Consider the following 18,116-nt stretch of genomic DNA (forward strand, 5'->3'; position numbering starts at 1 on the left):
CATGAAGAATCCACTGCATCCACTTAACAGTGTCATCTCCAGACAGAGGAGTAGCTTCAGTGACAGACTTTTGTCACTGTCCTGTTCCACTGACAGACTAAAGAGATCGTTCCTCCCCCACACTATGCGACTCTTCAATTCCACCGGAGTAAATCACGAACATTAATTTTATTTTAATTCTTTTCATTTTATTACTATTAATTTAATATTGTTTCTTTGTATCAGTATACTGCTGCTGGATTATGTGAATTTCCCCTTGGGATTAATAAAGTATCTATCTATCTATCTATCTATCTATCTAAATATCAGTTAAAAGAATACTCTTAATGATAAATAATAATAAAGTACTAAATATAACTTATAAAATATAACACAAAGTAAAAAGTATGTGTGAATAATGAAATCTTCTCTACTGGACTAAAATATACAATGGCGAGACATTGAAGAATGGATTGGAATTCAATAAAACTATGATAATGCAAATTCTTGTTGCAATTACTTCATAAATAGTAGTCGAAAAATTCCTATAGTACATCAGCACAGCATTAGACCACTTTTAAAAAACTAGGAATTTGCCTTTATGTTAAACATATCAATTTTATATCTTTGCTCTACTGTCTTAAGCGTAAAAAATGTACTTAACGTAAATAACTTAATACTTTTAATAGCACTATTAGTCCTAAAAATCAATCAATTTTAAATTTTCTTTGTAGTTACAAATTATACAAAATTAGATAAATAACTCCATTTTACAATTAAAACTCACAAATGAAAAATTAAAATGAGCCCTGTTTGTGTCATAAACTATAATAGATGAAAGGTGTTTTATATCACCTGACACAAGAAACCAAGTTCATATTCCAAGATTACGCTACTAACGTTGTCAGAGCTCCATCAGTAAGTGACAATTACAAAATTGAGGGCTATGCCAACAGTTTTTGGTACATACTAACACAAATATTGCTTATCTCAACAAAAATGTTTCTTTTTAAAATAGATTTACACTTAAAAAAAAAGCCGTTAACTATTACAATACCAATGTGAAAACAATTTTGCAAGTACTGTACTTACAGAAATTATAAGATACAGAAATGCAAATAAACCCTTTCAATTATTAATGCCCAATAACCCAGGAAATTAGTCAAGCAAAGCAAACAGGATCACAGAAACAACATGATACATAAGCAAAACAATATTAAACCAAGATTATGTCCTGGGGTGTTAAAGTATTTGTAGTTTTTGTTTTAACAAGTCAATTAATCAGTCTTAATAAATGTGTTTAGAATAACCTTTACTTATCAAATATCTAACTAAATTTGAATTTACAGGAAAGTGTAACTTTTTTTTGTAAGAAAAAAGATTCCTATTTCTGATGTTCACTGGCATGCACAGTTGTGTTATTATGCAATGTTATTCTCTACTACAGGAGTAGATCAGATACTGACCAACATCATACTAAAAAGACCATATATAATTGTGTGATTTAAAAGCTGCACCTGCACTTAGAATTTTTTTTAAAGGTATTTCCAACATTATTAGATTAAAAAAAAAAGATATATTTAAAGAGGGCTTATTCAAACAAACCTACATGTACAACAACATCCCAGGACTAAGAGTGTTTACTTTAGCCAAATTGTTATTTGCATTATAGAAGCCATTCTTCTGTAACACTCTTTAAAGATCCAGAAATATAGAATGTATTGCATATAAAACTATACTATACTATATATACAGTACACCCGGAAAGAATTCACAGCGCATCACTTTTTCCACATTTTGTTATGTTACAATTTATGTTAAATTTATTTTTTCCCTCAGAATTCTACACACAACACCCCAAAATGACAACGTGAGAAAGTTTGAGATTTTTGCAAATTTATTAAAAATAAAAAAATTGAGAAAGCACATGTACATAAGTATTCACAGCCTTTGCCATGAAGCTCAAAATTGAGCTCTGGTGCATCCTGTTTCCCCTGATCATCCTTGAGATGTTTCTACATCTTAACTGGAGTCCACCTGTGGTAAATTCAGTTGATTGGACATGATTTGGAAAGGCACACACTTGTCTATATAAGGTCCCACAGTTGACAGTTCATGTCAGAGCACAAACCAAGCATGAAGTCAAAGGAATTATCTGCGGACCTCCGAGACAGGATTGTCTTGAGGCACAAATCTGGGGAAGGTTACAGAAGAATTTCTGCTGCTTTGAAGGTCCCAATGAGCACAGTGGCCTCCATCATCTGTAAGTAGAAGAAGTTTGAAACCACCAAGACTCTTCCTAGAGCTGGCCGGCCATCTAAACTGAGCGATCGGGGGAGAAGGGCCTTAGTCAGGGAGGTGACCAAGAACCTGATGGTCACTCTGTCAGAGCTCCAGAGGTCCTCTGTGGAGAGAGGAGAACCATCCAGAAGGACAACCATCTCTGCAGCAATCCACCAATCAGGCCTGTATGGTAGAGTAGTCAGACGGAAGCCACTCTTTTGTAAAAGGCACATGGCAGCCCGCCTGGAGTTTGCCAAAAGGCACCTGAAGGACTCTCAGACCATGAGAAACAAAATTCTCTGGTCTGATGAGACAAAGACTGAACTCTTTGGTGTGAATGCCAGGCGTCACATTTGGAGGAAACCAGGCACCGCTCATCACCAGGCCAATACCATCCCTACAGTGAAGCATGGTGGTAGCAGCATCATGCTGTGGGGATGTTTTTCAGCGGCAGGAACTGGGAGACCAGTCAGGATAAAGGGAAAGATGACTGCAGTAATGTACAGAGACATCCTGGATGAAAACCTGCTCCAGAGCACTCTTGACCTCAGACTGGGGTGACGGTTCATCTTGCAGCAGGACAACAACCCTAAGCACACAGCCAAGATATCAAAGGAGTGGCTTCAGGACAACTCTGTGAATGTCCATTAGTGGCCCAGCCAGAGCCCAGACTTGAATCCAATTGAACATCTCCAACCTGATGGAGCTTGAGATCTTAAAATGGCTGTGCACCGATGCTTCCCATCCAACCTGATGGAGCTTGAGAGGTGCTGCTAAAGGCTCATCGAAGTATTGAGAAACTGGCCAAGGATAGGTGTTTTAAGCTTGTGGCATTATATTCAAAAGACTTGAGGCTGTAATTGCTGCCAAAGGCTCATCGACAAAAGTATTGAGCAAAGGCTGTGAATACTTATGCATATGTGATTTCTCAGTTTTAATCCATTTTAATAAATTTGCATAAAACCTCAAGTAAACTGTGAATTTTCACGTTGTCATTATGGGGTATATGTATGTATAATTATGAGGAAAAAATTAATTTAATCCATTTTGGAATAAAGCTGTATACATAAAATGTGGATAAATTGATATATATATTTATATACAGTATATATATATATATATATATATATATATATATATATATATATTTATATATATATATATATTTATATATATATATATATATATTTATATATATATTTATATATATATATATATATATATATATATATTTATATATATATATTTAGATATATATATATATATATATATATATATATATATATATCTCACACACATACACATTTTTCCATCCATCCCAATGCAAGGGTGAAAAAAACATCTAAATTTACTTAATATAATATCAGTGCAGTAAAAAAAAAAAAGAAAAGAAACATTATAGCAATACTACAGCTGAAAATTCACACTTTTCAAACCCATGCTCAAGTTACCATACCTTAAAATATTTTTCATAACCTGTATCAGTGAATGCCTTTGAAACAAGCCAAGAAACACAAAAATGTTGAAAGTGACTGACAAAAAACTAAATTAACTTATTTAAACTAAATTAAAAATATGGAAGGTATAATTTACCTTAAGATTAAATTTATATCTTTAATTCCATGTAAATTTAACATTTGGTGCCTATTTTATTATTTAAATTATTTTTACCTGCATATAAGACACATTTTTAGCACAGTTATGTGGTACAGAAAGGATTTTACAGAACATGGCTTCAAACAGTCTAAAATCACTATGCTTTGATGTTTATTGCAAAGGTAACAGCCTTTTTACCTTTTGCTTCAAATATAAATGACTGCTTGCATTTATATTATAAAAATCAAGAATTAAAAATAGACACTTTTATATAAATAATAATTTGTTACATGAAAAACACAGTGCATGAAGGTTTTATTTTACCTCTCTAAATAGCATTTCAAGTGGATTAAAGTTTGTTTCTCAACCATTAAATTATGAATGTACTCAAGAGTTTTGGATCATTGTCCGGCTGGCTGTAAGGTACATTTTCAGTTTAGCTTCATCTTTTTGACAGATTAAAAAACATTTTACTCAATTAATTGAAAAGCACAAGGAAAAATCTGTCACTTATAGACAGGAAAGGACCCAGGCCCTAAAGCAACAAAAGTAATGCTGATACCAGCACACTTTATATTTTTTATGAAGATCTTTCAATCAAAGACAGTTTTTAGCTTGCATCAAACACAGACTTGGTGACCCTTAATGCAGTTCCAATTTCTCTTTTTTGTAGTCATCTTTAATCTACTTTTTGATGATCTGCTGAACATCTAAACCTGATTTGAAACACCTGATACATACTGCAATCTCATAATTAATATGTGGTAGATAGGTATACAGGGCGGCACGGTGGCGCAGTGGTAGCGCTGCTGCCGTGCAGTTAGGAGACCTGGGTTCACTTCCTGGGTCCTCCCTGCATGGAGTTTGCATGTTCTCCCTATGTCTGTGTGGATTTCCTCACACAGTCCAAAGACATGCAGGTTAGGTGCATTGGTGATTCTAAATTGTCCCTATAGTGTTCTTGGTGTGTGGGGGTGTGTGTGTGCACATTGCGGTGGGCTGTCGCCCTGACTGGGGTTTGTTTCCTGCCTTGAGCCCTGTGTTGGCTGGGATTGGCTCCAGCAGACCTCCGTGACCCTGTAGTTAGGATATAGCGGGTTGGATAATGGATGGATGGATAGATGGTTATACATTTTTCCATAAGAGGAAAATGGATTTCTGTTGATTTTCTTGTTCAACTAACTCTGGGCTTACTAATACAGTTAAAAACCTAATTCTGCATTGACACTAGAATTACCAGAGTCTACGAAAAAACTCATAGATACGGCCCACCTTAAATCCGTTCGCACCTCTCCACCAGTGTCTTTTGCACTGTAAATGTGCCGATAAATACAAGCAGCAAGTAGCCTAACTATTCCATCGCCCCTACCGCTGCAGAATATGCACAAACTTCTCCCAGCTCATGTCTTGATTATCTGGGAGTGAAGTGCTGGAGTTTTAGAGTGGAAATAATAGATTGTTATTTGGAACACATGCATTTCATCTGTGTTCCGTTTCTACAATAATCTGTCTAAACACATTGTTAAAACAGAAACATTTTTCATATTTTAGTAGTAAATGACAAAATGTTGGCACAAACTATATAATGTTTGAAGCCTGAAGTCCAAAGATCAAATAAACAATTTCACAAAAGGTTCAAAGATAAGACAACAGCTTCCATGGCGTAGCGGTAAGATTTGCTGACTTGTAATCATGAGCCCCTGGTTCGATCCGGACTGCTTCCTATACTTGCTGTTTTCAGTACTGAGCTGCTCTTATTCTTAATATTATACAGTACACACATACATTTAGTTTGTGTCTGTAGCAGACAGTGTACATTTATAGGACTTGTAAAAGTTACCTTTTTTTTCCACATTTATTCTCTCAACCACGATCACAATACATACTACCGCCCTAGGGATCTGATGCTGTAAGTTTTTATTTGAAACTGGGAATAACTGTAGATGTGAGTGGTGTTTTGAAGCAATGGAACTGGACATTCTCTGATCTGGAGGGATAAAAGCTGACACACAAACACTGGTGAATCTGCCTTCTTCGTATCTCACAGTCACTTGATTTTTTTTATTCAGTTTTATTGAGTGTTCCTGCTCACGCTGAATTAGCATGCACCTTATGGTCTAGGATGTTCAAAAATAAAGAGTTGAAAGGAGCTTAAAATGTGCCTTGAACTGCAGACTCATATTGAGGTTTACTAAGAGCAAATGTTTCGCTTACATTGCTGTGTGTTATAATTTTGTTTCTTTAATAGTAGATAATGAATTGGAACCTTTCTAATGTTCATTTGAGAAAGCCAATTTGCTTGACAAACTCAATCGTCTTTAACACTAGAATTATCAAAGCCTACGAAAAAATCTGTAATCCGGCCAACCTTAAATCCATTTGCACCTCTCCATCAGCTTCTTTTGTTTTGTAAATGTGTCAATCAATACAAGAAGCCTGCCATCCCAATTTGGGTTTGTAACACGGCAAGGTTTAGCTGTTTTTTTTTTTTTTTTTTATTCTCTCAGTAGCGTTCACGCTCCCCCTGATCCGACACTGCTGTTTTCAAATAAAGACATGCTATAACAGAGGTGAACTCAGATGAGGATGAGGGTTCTACATCGGAGAAAGAGAACAGAAGCCCTCCCTGCAAGAAATATCCACTCACATATAAGAACGACGCAGCTGCACCAGGCGTAAAGGTGAAAGATGGCACCATTTAGATGTAGCAATAGGTCGGGCGTCAACCCACCAGTCAGTCTGCCCCACACCTGTCCTTCAAAGAAACAGAACGTTTTACAGAGCTCGCCAGGGTATTGTGCAAAGTCCAGTTTATGATTATGTTTTGTGATGGTTTCTATATAAAAACATTTATGTTACTTACAGTTAGGTCCATAAATATTTAGACAGACTTTTTTCTAATTTTGGTTGTGTACATTACCACAATGAATTTTAAATAAAACAACTCAGATGCAGTTGAAGTGCAGACTTTCAGCTTTAATTCAGTGGGGTGAACAAAACGATTGCATTAAAATTTGAGGGAACTAAAGCATTTATTTAACATTATTATGGTAATGTACAGAACCAAAATTAGAAAAAAGTTGTCTCTGTCCAAATATTTATGGACCTAACTGTATATAAACGCCAGATCGAATGTTATTTATCTTGATTTACTCATGTATCTTCCTACAGCGTAAAGTCACAAGTAATCTGCAGAGTTTAATCGACACAGGCATGCTCACAAAGACCTTGTATACTGATGTGACTTTAGCTGAAGGTGGAAGCTCCATGCAACTGTTGTTATGGTTCTACCTTTGTCCACAAACAGTTTCATAAGCTTTATAATCTTAGGCTTGGAAAGTATTTCTTCTGTGGGGTGACTGGGATCTTTTCCTGAATAAAATCAAACACAGTTGTGTAGGGTGCGAACCACCTGCAGGTGTTAAACCTGAATAAAGCTGGTTTTGCTAAATTACTGAGACACAGCCTTGTGCTTTGGTGTGCAGAACAGGGACTCGCACGTTACAAAAAAAAAAAATATATCGATCGATCGATCGATCGATAGATAGATATATATATATAGATAGATATATATATAGATATATAGATAGATATAGATATATATATATATATATATATATATATATATATATATATATATATATATATATATATATATATATATATATATATATATATATATATATATATAGATATATATATATATATATATATATATATATATATATATATATATATATATATATATATATATATATATATATATATATATATATATATATATATATATATATATATATATATATATATATATAGATATATATATATATATATATATATATATATATATATATATATATATATATATAGATAGAGAGAGAGAGAGAGAGAGAGAGAGAGAGAAATTTCTCCATCAGCCTACAAAATATGAACTACTGCTGAAAAGGAAAGGTATTCAAACCTGAGAAACAAGAATTTCTACTTCACACAACTGCCTATGCTAGAATTTATGGCAAAGATTTGGCTTATTAAGTTTGTTTACTTAAGTAAATAATAATAGTAAAAACTCATTTATGTTTTTATCAAATTGTAATAAATGTACATCAGTCTGTTCACAAGAGAAACCAACCACATACACAATCTGAAATGATGCATTATTAACATAAGACTTCAAAAGAGCATCTTATCAATTTCGATTAAACTACAAAGGAGAAATAAAAAGGAGCACATATCAGTCCTATAATTTCTGGCATATACTTCTATTTTCTTTTATTATGTCTGAGCCCTTGGTAAAGCAGAGCTGACGCACTGAAATACACACAGACATAACAAAAAATTACTTTTGCACATATTCTTATTGTTTTTGTTTTAAACTCCATATAGTCATCTGCTCACTAATGTGATTATATAATCTGTTATGACTACAATGAAACACTAATTTTACTAGGACCCAGTATCTTCTTTCAGAAATAACTGTCAGCCCTGTCATGGTCAAACCATAGCCTTCACTACATCATATCTAACATGGCCAGTTAAATAATCCTAAACAAAACCAGAATTACAAACTTATTTAAAAATAAAGCCATTAGCTAACGGAAAAATACAAACATTCTTTGCAGTCTCAAATATGACCACTCCTTTGAAGGTTAAAAAAAAAAAAAAATCTTTAAGCACACCTTTCATCGTCTGACACTTGAAACTGTAATTGGACAATTAGATTCCAGTGCTATCTAGATTACTAAAATGCCCCCTGTAAAAAAAAATAACTTAAACATAAAAGGTTCAGTAATTTAGTACAAATATTTACACTTTAATGTAAAACATACACCCTAAAATATGTCGTTACCTATTTAGAAATGGAATAAGCACCATGAAATTAAGAGACAATGTCCAAAAAGTGGTCATGTTAGGATTTGATAAATTTAAATAAATATATGGTCTGAGGAGCCACTATGTGAACTACTACTTCTTACTATAAGAAAATTGATCAGAGAGAAGAGCAAAACTTAAACAGTGCAGACTTACCTGCAAGTATGTGTCCCGGCAACACAAAAACTCACTTCTGTTCATTATAGACTCAGCAGTTAAAACTAGTTCATTCTTACTGAGGGCTGGCTCATCACTGCAGCTATATACAGCCTATCCAAAAGGAGGAAAATTAAGTAATTTTAAGTAAAATCAGTTCTTAAGCTTTAAATCATTAGCCTTTAACACAGTTATCAAGATGTTAAATGCACTAATGTAAACTAGTTTTATCTTGTTCATCAGGCTGCATAACACATCAAAGTCTTAAGAGATACAGCCAGAACACAGTGGATCACAAATACATACACAATATCAACATACGAGTACGTAAAAGTGTTTCAGACATGCACTCACAGTTATATTTTCCGGAAACCAACATCAACACACTGATTTTATACATAATACTGCATTTGTGGAAAACTTCAAAACAAAAAGTAAAACTTTAAGGTAATCTAATATTAGCAGTCTGAATAAAGGGAGAAGGAAACCTTTTTTCAATGGTTACATTTGGTATTTTACAACTATACAAAAATGTACTGATTAAGCCATGTCAGAATCTGACATTTCAAACCAAGTCTTGAATTCTTTGATTTTTGAGATGACAACATTCAAAATCTGATGCAAAAACATGGCGCTGTAGAAGTACAAAACTCAAAGTTGTGCAATGAGTGCATGACATATGGCAAGAGTCTCCCTACTATTTATGATTCATAAATTGCATAACACCACATGCTTGGTTCAAAATGCAATATGTTATTTTAGAGGCATATGAAGATAGACCAAGAAGTGTACTTTTTTACAAGATGTTTCATGCAACTAAAAAAACATAATCAGCATGAAATGTGGTCTGGGAAACAGATATAAAGAGGAACAATTAAAAAGACAAAATTATTCATGCCTTGAAATGATTGTATTTTATACATTTTGCAGAAACTTACTCTTATATTATCCAGCACTCTCTTAAATTCTAAAGGTTCATCTTTTCCCTCCATAGCTGCTGGATCTAACCCATCTCCTCCATAAATAAACTGAATTATATCCCCTGTTGCACTTCTCACAGTAAGGTCATACTGAGAGCAGAGGTCTTCAAGTGACTTCACAAGACGTCTCTACACACATACAGGAAAGAAAAAAAATTATTAACTTATGACTAAAATGACAGTCTTTCAAGACAATATTTCATGTAAAACATTTAGTTAGCTCATAATATACCTGCATGTATCCCGTTTCTGCTGTTTTTACAGCTGTATCCACCAGACCTTCACGGCCAGCCATAGTATGGAAGAAAAATTCAGTAGGAGTCAAGCCAGAATAGAAACTATTTGCAACAAAGCCCTTTGCTGCTGGAAGCTATTAATAAAAATATATTATTAAAATAGAAAAGCAACATGACCTTTTCAGTTATTTTAGAAAGTTAAAAATATTTACTTGTGTAATTTTTTAATTGTCAAAATTTACTCTTTACCTCTTAAAATAATTCAAGAGAATAGTAAACTTGGCCAAAGATTACAAATATAGAATAAAAATGTACTTTAAAAATTTAGCTGTAAACATTGCTATGCATGAATTGGTCAAATGAATTGAATCTTTTTTCTTCCTTTAAAATTTGTATTAACAAAATATACAGGAAAAAGCTGCAGATAATCTCAGATACAGTTTCAAAGTGCAGAACATGATTAATCTATTTTTTTACATAAAAGAACATTATCAAACCTCCTTAACCCAATTTAGGGTGATAAGCAGGCACATATCAGAAATCACCCTGTAAATAGTGTCACTCCACTACAATTGGTTTTATATTGAGTGCCTTTACCAAATGTAATTTATAAGATCAGAATATATCTTATGTTATATTAACTAGTGACTCTGATCAGCAACTCTAAATTTATACAATAATGTCCAACTTTAATAGTGTTCCTAGACCTTCAACTAGACTGCTTTCCAAGTACGACAAAAGGGGACCACTGTGCCACAAGATTAATCCAAAACAGGATTGGTTTTGCATTTATACAGCATTTAAAGTGCACTACTACCTTATCTCACTAAAGAAAATTAACAGGGGGTCATCAAAAAGATTTGACCTGGGGAAAAATTCTCACAGAACAATGCCCCATCCTAAGTGCATGCTTACACATCTTACATACTTTAACAAACATACTCCTTTATTCACTCTCAGATTCTCTAATCCAATTACCTACTAACTGAAATTAAAATGTTTAGATCAATTCAAATCTGTCAAATGTACTATGCAAGAAAAGGAACCAACACGCATATGTTGAACAAAATTTGTGCTGGTGGTATCTTTTCAAATGAGCAAGCTCAATCATTTAAATTCATATTTCTTTCTAAAGAAAATCCACAATTGTTGTTCTCAAATTATGCAGTTTTTACTGATTAGCCAGCAAAAACTAGTTAACCAGTAAAAATGCCACTGTCAAAAGAATACAGAGAATTATCAGTGTAATAATAAAGGACAAAAAAGTATATGTCTTTAGAAATCCATCATTTGGAATTACTCAGGCAATACAGTAGGAATATGCATTTTAAATAACTTTGCTTATAATTAATGTCTTACACAAATGTCTTAATGAGGAAGGTTTAAATGTGGTATACCTTTTATGAGCTAAAATATGCTTAGATTGGAAGACTGTGAACTGCATCCAATTAGCCAATGAGTGAGGTAGCTTCTAGCAATATCAGAAAGAATTGACCTTTTGAACTCATTCATTCACTTCTCATGCCAACAGTTTTCCCCAACAGTTATTTTCATACTTTGATATCAACAGACAATAATGCTACTGTTTACACTTTTTTACTGAAACTGTTTTCTTGTAATAGTTATTTAAATACTACGCTTCTCATAACCATTTTTATTCTACTGTATACATTCAGTAATAATGTCCTTTGAAGGGCAGATTTTAGTTTTTAACTGTTCTTAAAAGATATTACAATGATCTAGTTCACTACCAATTAACATTAACTAATATCAAATAAACTTGGGCAAGACAGAATGGACTAAACCAAAACCATTTCTCAGAAAACAATTTAATTTTTTTTTTTTTTTTTTTACACACAATTCCTGCCAGAATTAGGATTATATATGGTAAAACTGCCTACTATATTGTGAAACAGTATTACGGAGAAGCAACAAGGAAAAATAATAAAAGCAATAGAAACTTCCAAGCACATTTGAAATGGGGGCTAAGATAATGTAACAATCTAAAACTTGCTTGATGCACAGCACTGGTCACGAGAAAATGTATTGGCAGAGCACTGGTGAATTGCAGGGCTATTTCACACTTATACACTGGGTAAATTTGGAATCCCCTATTAACTTAGCCAACATGTTTTGGGGATGCAAGAAGAATTAGCCAAACCAAAACCTAAAGAGACATGAAAATAACATGCAGTGTCCATAAGTAGCCTACATCAACCACGAAATGGTAGCATTACCCACTGTGCCTCTCAACAAATTATAGTATCAATTTTTAAGAACAGACAAAGTAAATGAAATGAGGAAAATGATTAAAAGAAAAAAAATTACAAATTGCATGCACCAGGGAAAAAAAATCATGAATACTTTATTTTACAAGCAAAATTTCAAGTAGGATTTAGTTTTATTAACTATACTAACTTCTTAGAATTATTTTATTATTTGGATTAATTGCAGATAAAAGAAAAGATATACAAATATACCTTTACAGTAGTTTTGATCTTAATATTGTAACTATTTGTTAGATAGATAGGATAGATAGATCTTTATTTGTCCTCAAGGGGAAACTTGGCTTTTTACAGAAACTAGTGAATAAGTAGATTTTTAAAAAAAAAGTAAATAAATAAATAATTAAATACACACACACTTTGATCTGAACACACACCAGAATGACAATAAAACCAGAAATTTAAAAGAAAAGGCTGTCACAATGAGGCTTTATGCCAACATATTGCTGTTGATATTAAGGAGCCCTCACAGCGTTTCTTGACACACTTCTGTTGAATAATTTGTTACCTGAAAGTCCTCAGTGTTAGTGTGTCAGGGAAAGGATGTACAGCATTTTTCATAATGGCACTGTTTTAAATGACATCAGATTAACTACACCCTCTCTAAGAATTCTAATAATATACCACAACTTCAGGGACTTCAAGCTTTTATAATTTAATAATTCTGAGCTGAGTATGCTGTCACAAATTTACCGTACAAGTTGCTGCTCTAAAAAGGCGCCGTTTGTTAGTGAATAAGCAGTTTCAAAGCCGCTAATTAAAGTGTAAACCTTGAAAAAATAAATAGGAAACAGCACCAAAACCTAGCAAAGATGGATATTAGCATTTTAGCAGCTAACACTGCCACTGATTAAATTATAAGGCTTAATTTTAATACCTCAAAGTGTGTATTATTTAAAATTGGGGGTCAGGGTGTTGACAGAAAGTAATTACATTATGATGGTGAGGAATAATGTAGGAATATGGGCTTAGGTGCTTTTACAAAACGAACTCTGAGCAAGACAGTACTAGGGTACTAAATAAAAGCATTTAGGAATCTAGTATTATACTATGAGAATATAAAGAATGCACTGAAGAGTCTGTGTTTATTTTCTGTGGCATTTGTATATTAGTATAAATACATTAATTGACTTATGTTTCCCACAGTAAATATATATTTTTATGATGACAGAATATTGCATTTTATTCATGTTTTAATTTACCTTTGAATGTTTCTCAAAATGTGGCAAGGATCTGTTCTCAAACCCATCAGGAACACGAGAGCCACTGATTGCCTGTTGTCCGACACAGGCAATCATTTGTGATATGTTTATAAAAGACCCTTTATTAATAAAATAAAAAAATAAAAATAAAGAGAAAAAAGTATTAGGACCCACATTATCCAATGATATTAAATTCAATAACAGTATTAAAGGCTTGCAGCAAAGTTACAAATTATCTTGCCTTTTGAGCCACATAACGCCATAATTAAAGGGCTATTGCTTTTGTCCAGCTCCCTCAGGCAGGCACTTCCAGCATGGTCTCTGATAACAGACAGCTCCTTTAGGATAAGTGCCTTTGGGCACAAAAAATAATAAAAAATTAGTAGCTTTTAAAATGAGAATGAAGACATGACACATATATACAGTAAACAACAAAAATAGCTTCAGCTTAAAGAATAAGGATTCATGTATCAAATTTTTGTTTGTTTATAGAAACGGCCATAAACTTAGCTATATCTGCAATTTAGATTTAAACTTAAGTAAATTGACACACTTGCCTCTAAAGTTTCTTCAGCTGTACAACCAGGCTGTTGCTGCAATTTGCCTGTGTTAAGAGCCTCAATGTATTCATCACACTTCTTATATCCAGCATGCAAAAGATCTTGTTTAGCCTTCAGCAAACCTTGCCCTGGTGTAACATCTCCAATGCCAATAGAAAATCCTCGATTTGCTTAACAAATTAAAGAAAATCATGAGTTAAAAAATAAAAACTGCCTTCCAAAAAGTACTGCAATAGCAAACCCAAGCTGGCTCAAAATGCATTTTGCTTCTAAAGTGTTTAACCTTCTTGTAGACAAGAGACAAGCTGACTAGAGTTGATTAACCATCAATAACGGTCATAATAAACATTATCCTTCTGTTTAATGACGCAAAAAGAATCAAAGGAATGAGATCCCCATATAACAAAGTATGTGTTTTACCTAGGCTAAGGTCACTGCACCATGCACAAATTGGAGCAAGTGGTAAATTGTTAAAATAACTACCAGAACTATCATTATATATTACACTGAATATCATGAACCAGTTTTTCCCTTCATGCAAAGGTGGTATTTAAATTCAAGTTAGAACGCCAAAAAGGTTCTGCTGAAGATATATTCAAAAATGTGTATATGTTCTTTGAGCACTTAGGGTGGCATATTATGGGTCAGCAGGCAGGTGACTCTTGCAGTGTGCTCAATAACTGTATTTTGTTAATATCTGCAATTAATTTAGGGCAAAAATAAAAATATTCTAGACCCCAAGGCTCACAATTAAAAACTGCTATCAGCAACTGAACTAGCATTTTTAAGTGGTCAGCATCACAATATAGAACACATTACTTGTTAGTAAAATGTCTGGGGAAGGAAGTAGGAAAAAATGGACTAACAAATAATGGACATAAACAATGCCTAAGGAAGATTTCAATCAGTCCTCTCAGACAAATAATCTAGCAAATGCTGTCTAAATCTATATACATTTTATTTTCTACCATGTTTCATATGTTAATGTCCCCTCATTTTGATAGAGCTGGGATTAAATGGATATGTTTAATATTCACAATTTCTATATATATATATATATATATATACATATATATATGCTATACTTAAGAATGCAATTGTCAGATATTTTTTAAAAATAGCTCGCATTTGCCTTTTTAATGGAGGTGATGGGAACCAGAGTCCTATTATTGAGAAAAGCATTACAACTCACTGAACATGTTAATTTTTCCAAGACAAAAACGTTACTGAGTGTTGATCCATATCCTGAGATTACATACATAAATTGCAAAACAGTGTATTCGTGTCACTTTAAAAAATAAGGGAAAACACAAACATTGCTATGACATTCACCCAGTTGCTCATAATGCTTCACTGTTACATTTCAGTCCCAAGGGCATAGATTCACCTCAGAAAAACATTGTTAAGCAGCATTATTGACACTGAGGACTGATACTCAGATGTGAAATACCTAGTTATCTGCAGAACAGAGACAGCATTAACTTAAAAAGTAACACTTAAATTCTTTTAGATTTTTTCATTATATGGAAGCTTATCTTATTATTTCACAAAAGTAATCACTACTGTTACTGAACTGATAATGCATGCATGTGCCTCAGTACGGGAGATCTCACCTGGGGGTACAAGAGACAGAGGAACAGAGTTAGCCACTGTACACTGACTACTGGTGAGCTGGCCCTCAAAAGGACTGTCTTGTTTCTTCAGCAGCTGCTTCCACCATGCAGCAACATGTGCTCCCACCTGTTTCATCCTTTTGCCTGCTCATGCATGCTACTTGGCTAAACCTCACTCCACTCACTTGGGGTCACAAGCAAACCATATGCCACTCTTTTCCTCGGTTCCTCATCAGCAGCTACACATAAGAGCCAATGAACTCTAGCAGCCGGAAGATACGTTTCAGGTGCTCTCTAAAGTGCTATGTCTATGTGCCACACTAAGCCACATAATGCTCACGGAGTACATGGTCTGTATGAGTTTTACATGTTCTCCTATGTATTTAGAGAATTACTGGCATAAGTGTCAGGGCGATTACTCATTAAAACACATTGTCCCAAGTTCTTTTATTACCATATACTCGGCAACAATAACTCATTGCGCATTAAAAAAGTCGATAGTTAGTGTGTGGTGTTTTAGTTTGCTCTTTCATACACTCCACCTTTTCCATTGCTTTTACCATGCATGCAATAAACACACAACACAGAAAAGGCAATGTACAGGTGGCTTGGCTGTTTCAAAAATCTAAGGCTTTTATTAAAAATACAAAGCACTATAATCAGTTCACTTCAGTATAATGAAATTCCTGTGTTCTCTTTTCTTTACATAATCACTTGGTATTTATCTCACTCTGTAGGCTATGTAAAATAAAGGGCAAAAAGCAAGTGCTGTTTAGGAAAAAATAATCATATGGTGTAACCATACATCTGTCTATGATTATATCTGTCTATGTTTAACAGAACATAACTGCTAAAAAATATAATTGCTTATAAGGGTTATAAGCAGAGATACCTTAATATAGGAACTTGTTGGAATTGTCATAACTCTATCCACAGACAAGCAAAAAGGACATGTATTCTTGCCTCAAGGAAAACAGTTCCAAAAATCAGTAATACAACAATTATTTCTAGTTTCCTTTTCTTATATTTTCTGCTTCAAAGTGTGCATTATGTTTTAAGGCTTTTTCATTCACTTATTGACTCTGGTACCCTTTAGTACCATTGTAAGGTAAAAGAACATAAAGGGTATTTTTAAAATTTATACCAAAAAAAAAAAAAAAACACTTTAGAACACAATTTTATGTGTACTAATAAATACAATGATTTTTGAAAAAATAATTTAAACTTGAAAAAAATAACAAATGTATCCTTTAAAGATGTCTGAAGTCAAAGTGAACATTACAAAATCAAAGGAGACAAGCACTTCCAGTGCCTATGCTCTAATACAGCATATGCTTCTTCTTAGGCGTTACTGTAACAGACACATGTGGTGGAATAGTTAAACATTCTGATTCACCTACAATCTGAAACTCCCAAATGAAACAAAAATCCCTCTTTACTGGTGATAGCTGATCGCTATTGTACTACATTTTAAAAATACAGCAAATAATTTCAAAGGATTTACTACTAGTGAAGAACAAACAACATACAACATTCTACCTGGACAGAAAGGTTAGTGATTTCCATAAAAAAAGATACAAGACAGAAAAATACATATTTTATAGGCACACATTTATCACAGTTTTACAAAACATAGCAAATGAACTATTTCAGGCTCATTGTGTAGTGAATTGAATAATTAATTACTGACATTAATACTAGCCAAAGTGGTCGAACATTTCCCTGAAATGGCATTCTCAAAAGTAACAATTTTTAATGCAAGGAGAAAAAACACAGCTTGCCATTTTTTAATGTAAAAATTAAAACAACATAAAAATGTTACTACATACAAAGAAAAACTGGTGCAAGTCTGGCTAAGCGGGACATTGCATCTGCAGCTTCCATTTGTCCCCAATCTCTCAGAAGAATGTAGAAGATGTTATTCTTGGATCCAGAACCCAGAGTTCCTTTGTCCATGCTGCCACACATCAACTCACTGTTCTGTATTACAACAACTAATAAAAAAAAAAGAAGAAAAAATCTTAACACAAGGTCACTTCAAGGGTCTTTTAACCTATGGGGGAGGAAAAAAATAAAATTATGTACAAATGTATTAAAAATATTTATGAGAATAAAGGAAAAAAATACTTGAAATATTTTCCTCCTCGTGTAAATAAGACATGCTACCCTATGATAAATCCAATCATCATTGCTTCTTTAAAAAGTATACATTTACATACAGTGCATCACTTTATCCACATTTTGTTATGTTACAGCCTTATTCCAAAATGGATTAAATTCATTTTTTTCCTCAGAATTCTACAAACAACACCCCATAATGACAACGTGAAAAAAGTATATTTGAGATTTTTGCAAAT

At 33.3% G+C, this 18,116-nt stretch overlaps 1 protein-coding gene across 2 annotated transcripts in view; it reads right to left on the minus strand.

Annotated features, from left to right (window-relative positions):
- Nucleotides 1-18,116, minus strand: part of polr3a (polymerase (RNA) III (DNA directed) polypeptide A) — a 107,033-nt gene that overhangs the window by 48,251 nt on the left and 40,666 nt on the right. The window contains exons 15-22 of one of the 2 annotated variants that reach the window (XM_039772875.1): nt 17,589-17,753; nt 14,144-14,316; nt 13,828-13,939; nt 13,587-13,705; nt 10,096-10,233; nt 9,822-9,992; nt 8,884-8,997; nt 3,719-3,754 (exon numbers count right to left, since the gene is read on the minus strand). In XM_039772875.1, coding sequence (XP_039628809.1) covers nt 3,719-3,754; nt 8,884-8,997; nt 9,822-9,992; nt 10,096-10,233; nt 13,587-13,705; nt 13,828-13,939; nt 14,144-14,316; nt 17,589-17,753 — 1,028 coding nt within the window. The remainder of the gene's footprint in view (nt 1-3,718; nt 3,755-8,883; nt 8,998-9,821; nt 9,993-10,095; nt 10,234-13,586; nt 13,706-13,827; nt 13,940-14,143; nt 14,317-17,588; nt 17,754-18,116) is intronic. The other variant, XM_039772883.1, reaches the window with a different exon arrangement.

This window comes from Polypterus senegalus, chromosome 1 (genome assembly GCF_016835505.1).
Source record: "Polypterus senegalus isolate Bchr_013 chromosome 1, ASM1683550v1, whole genome shotgun sequence".
NCBI lineage: Eukaryota > Metazoa > Chordata > Cladistia > Polypteriformes > Polypteridae > Polypterus > Polypterus senegalus.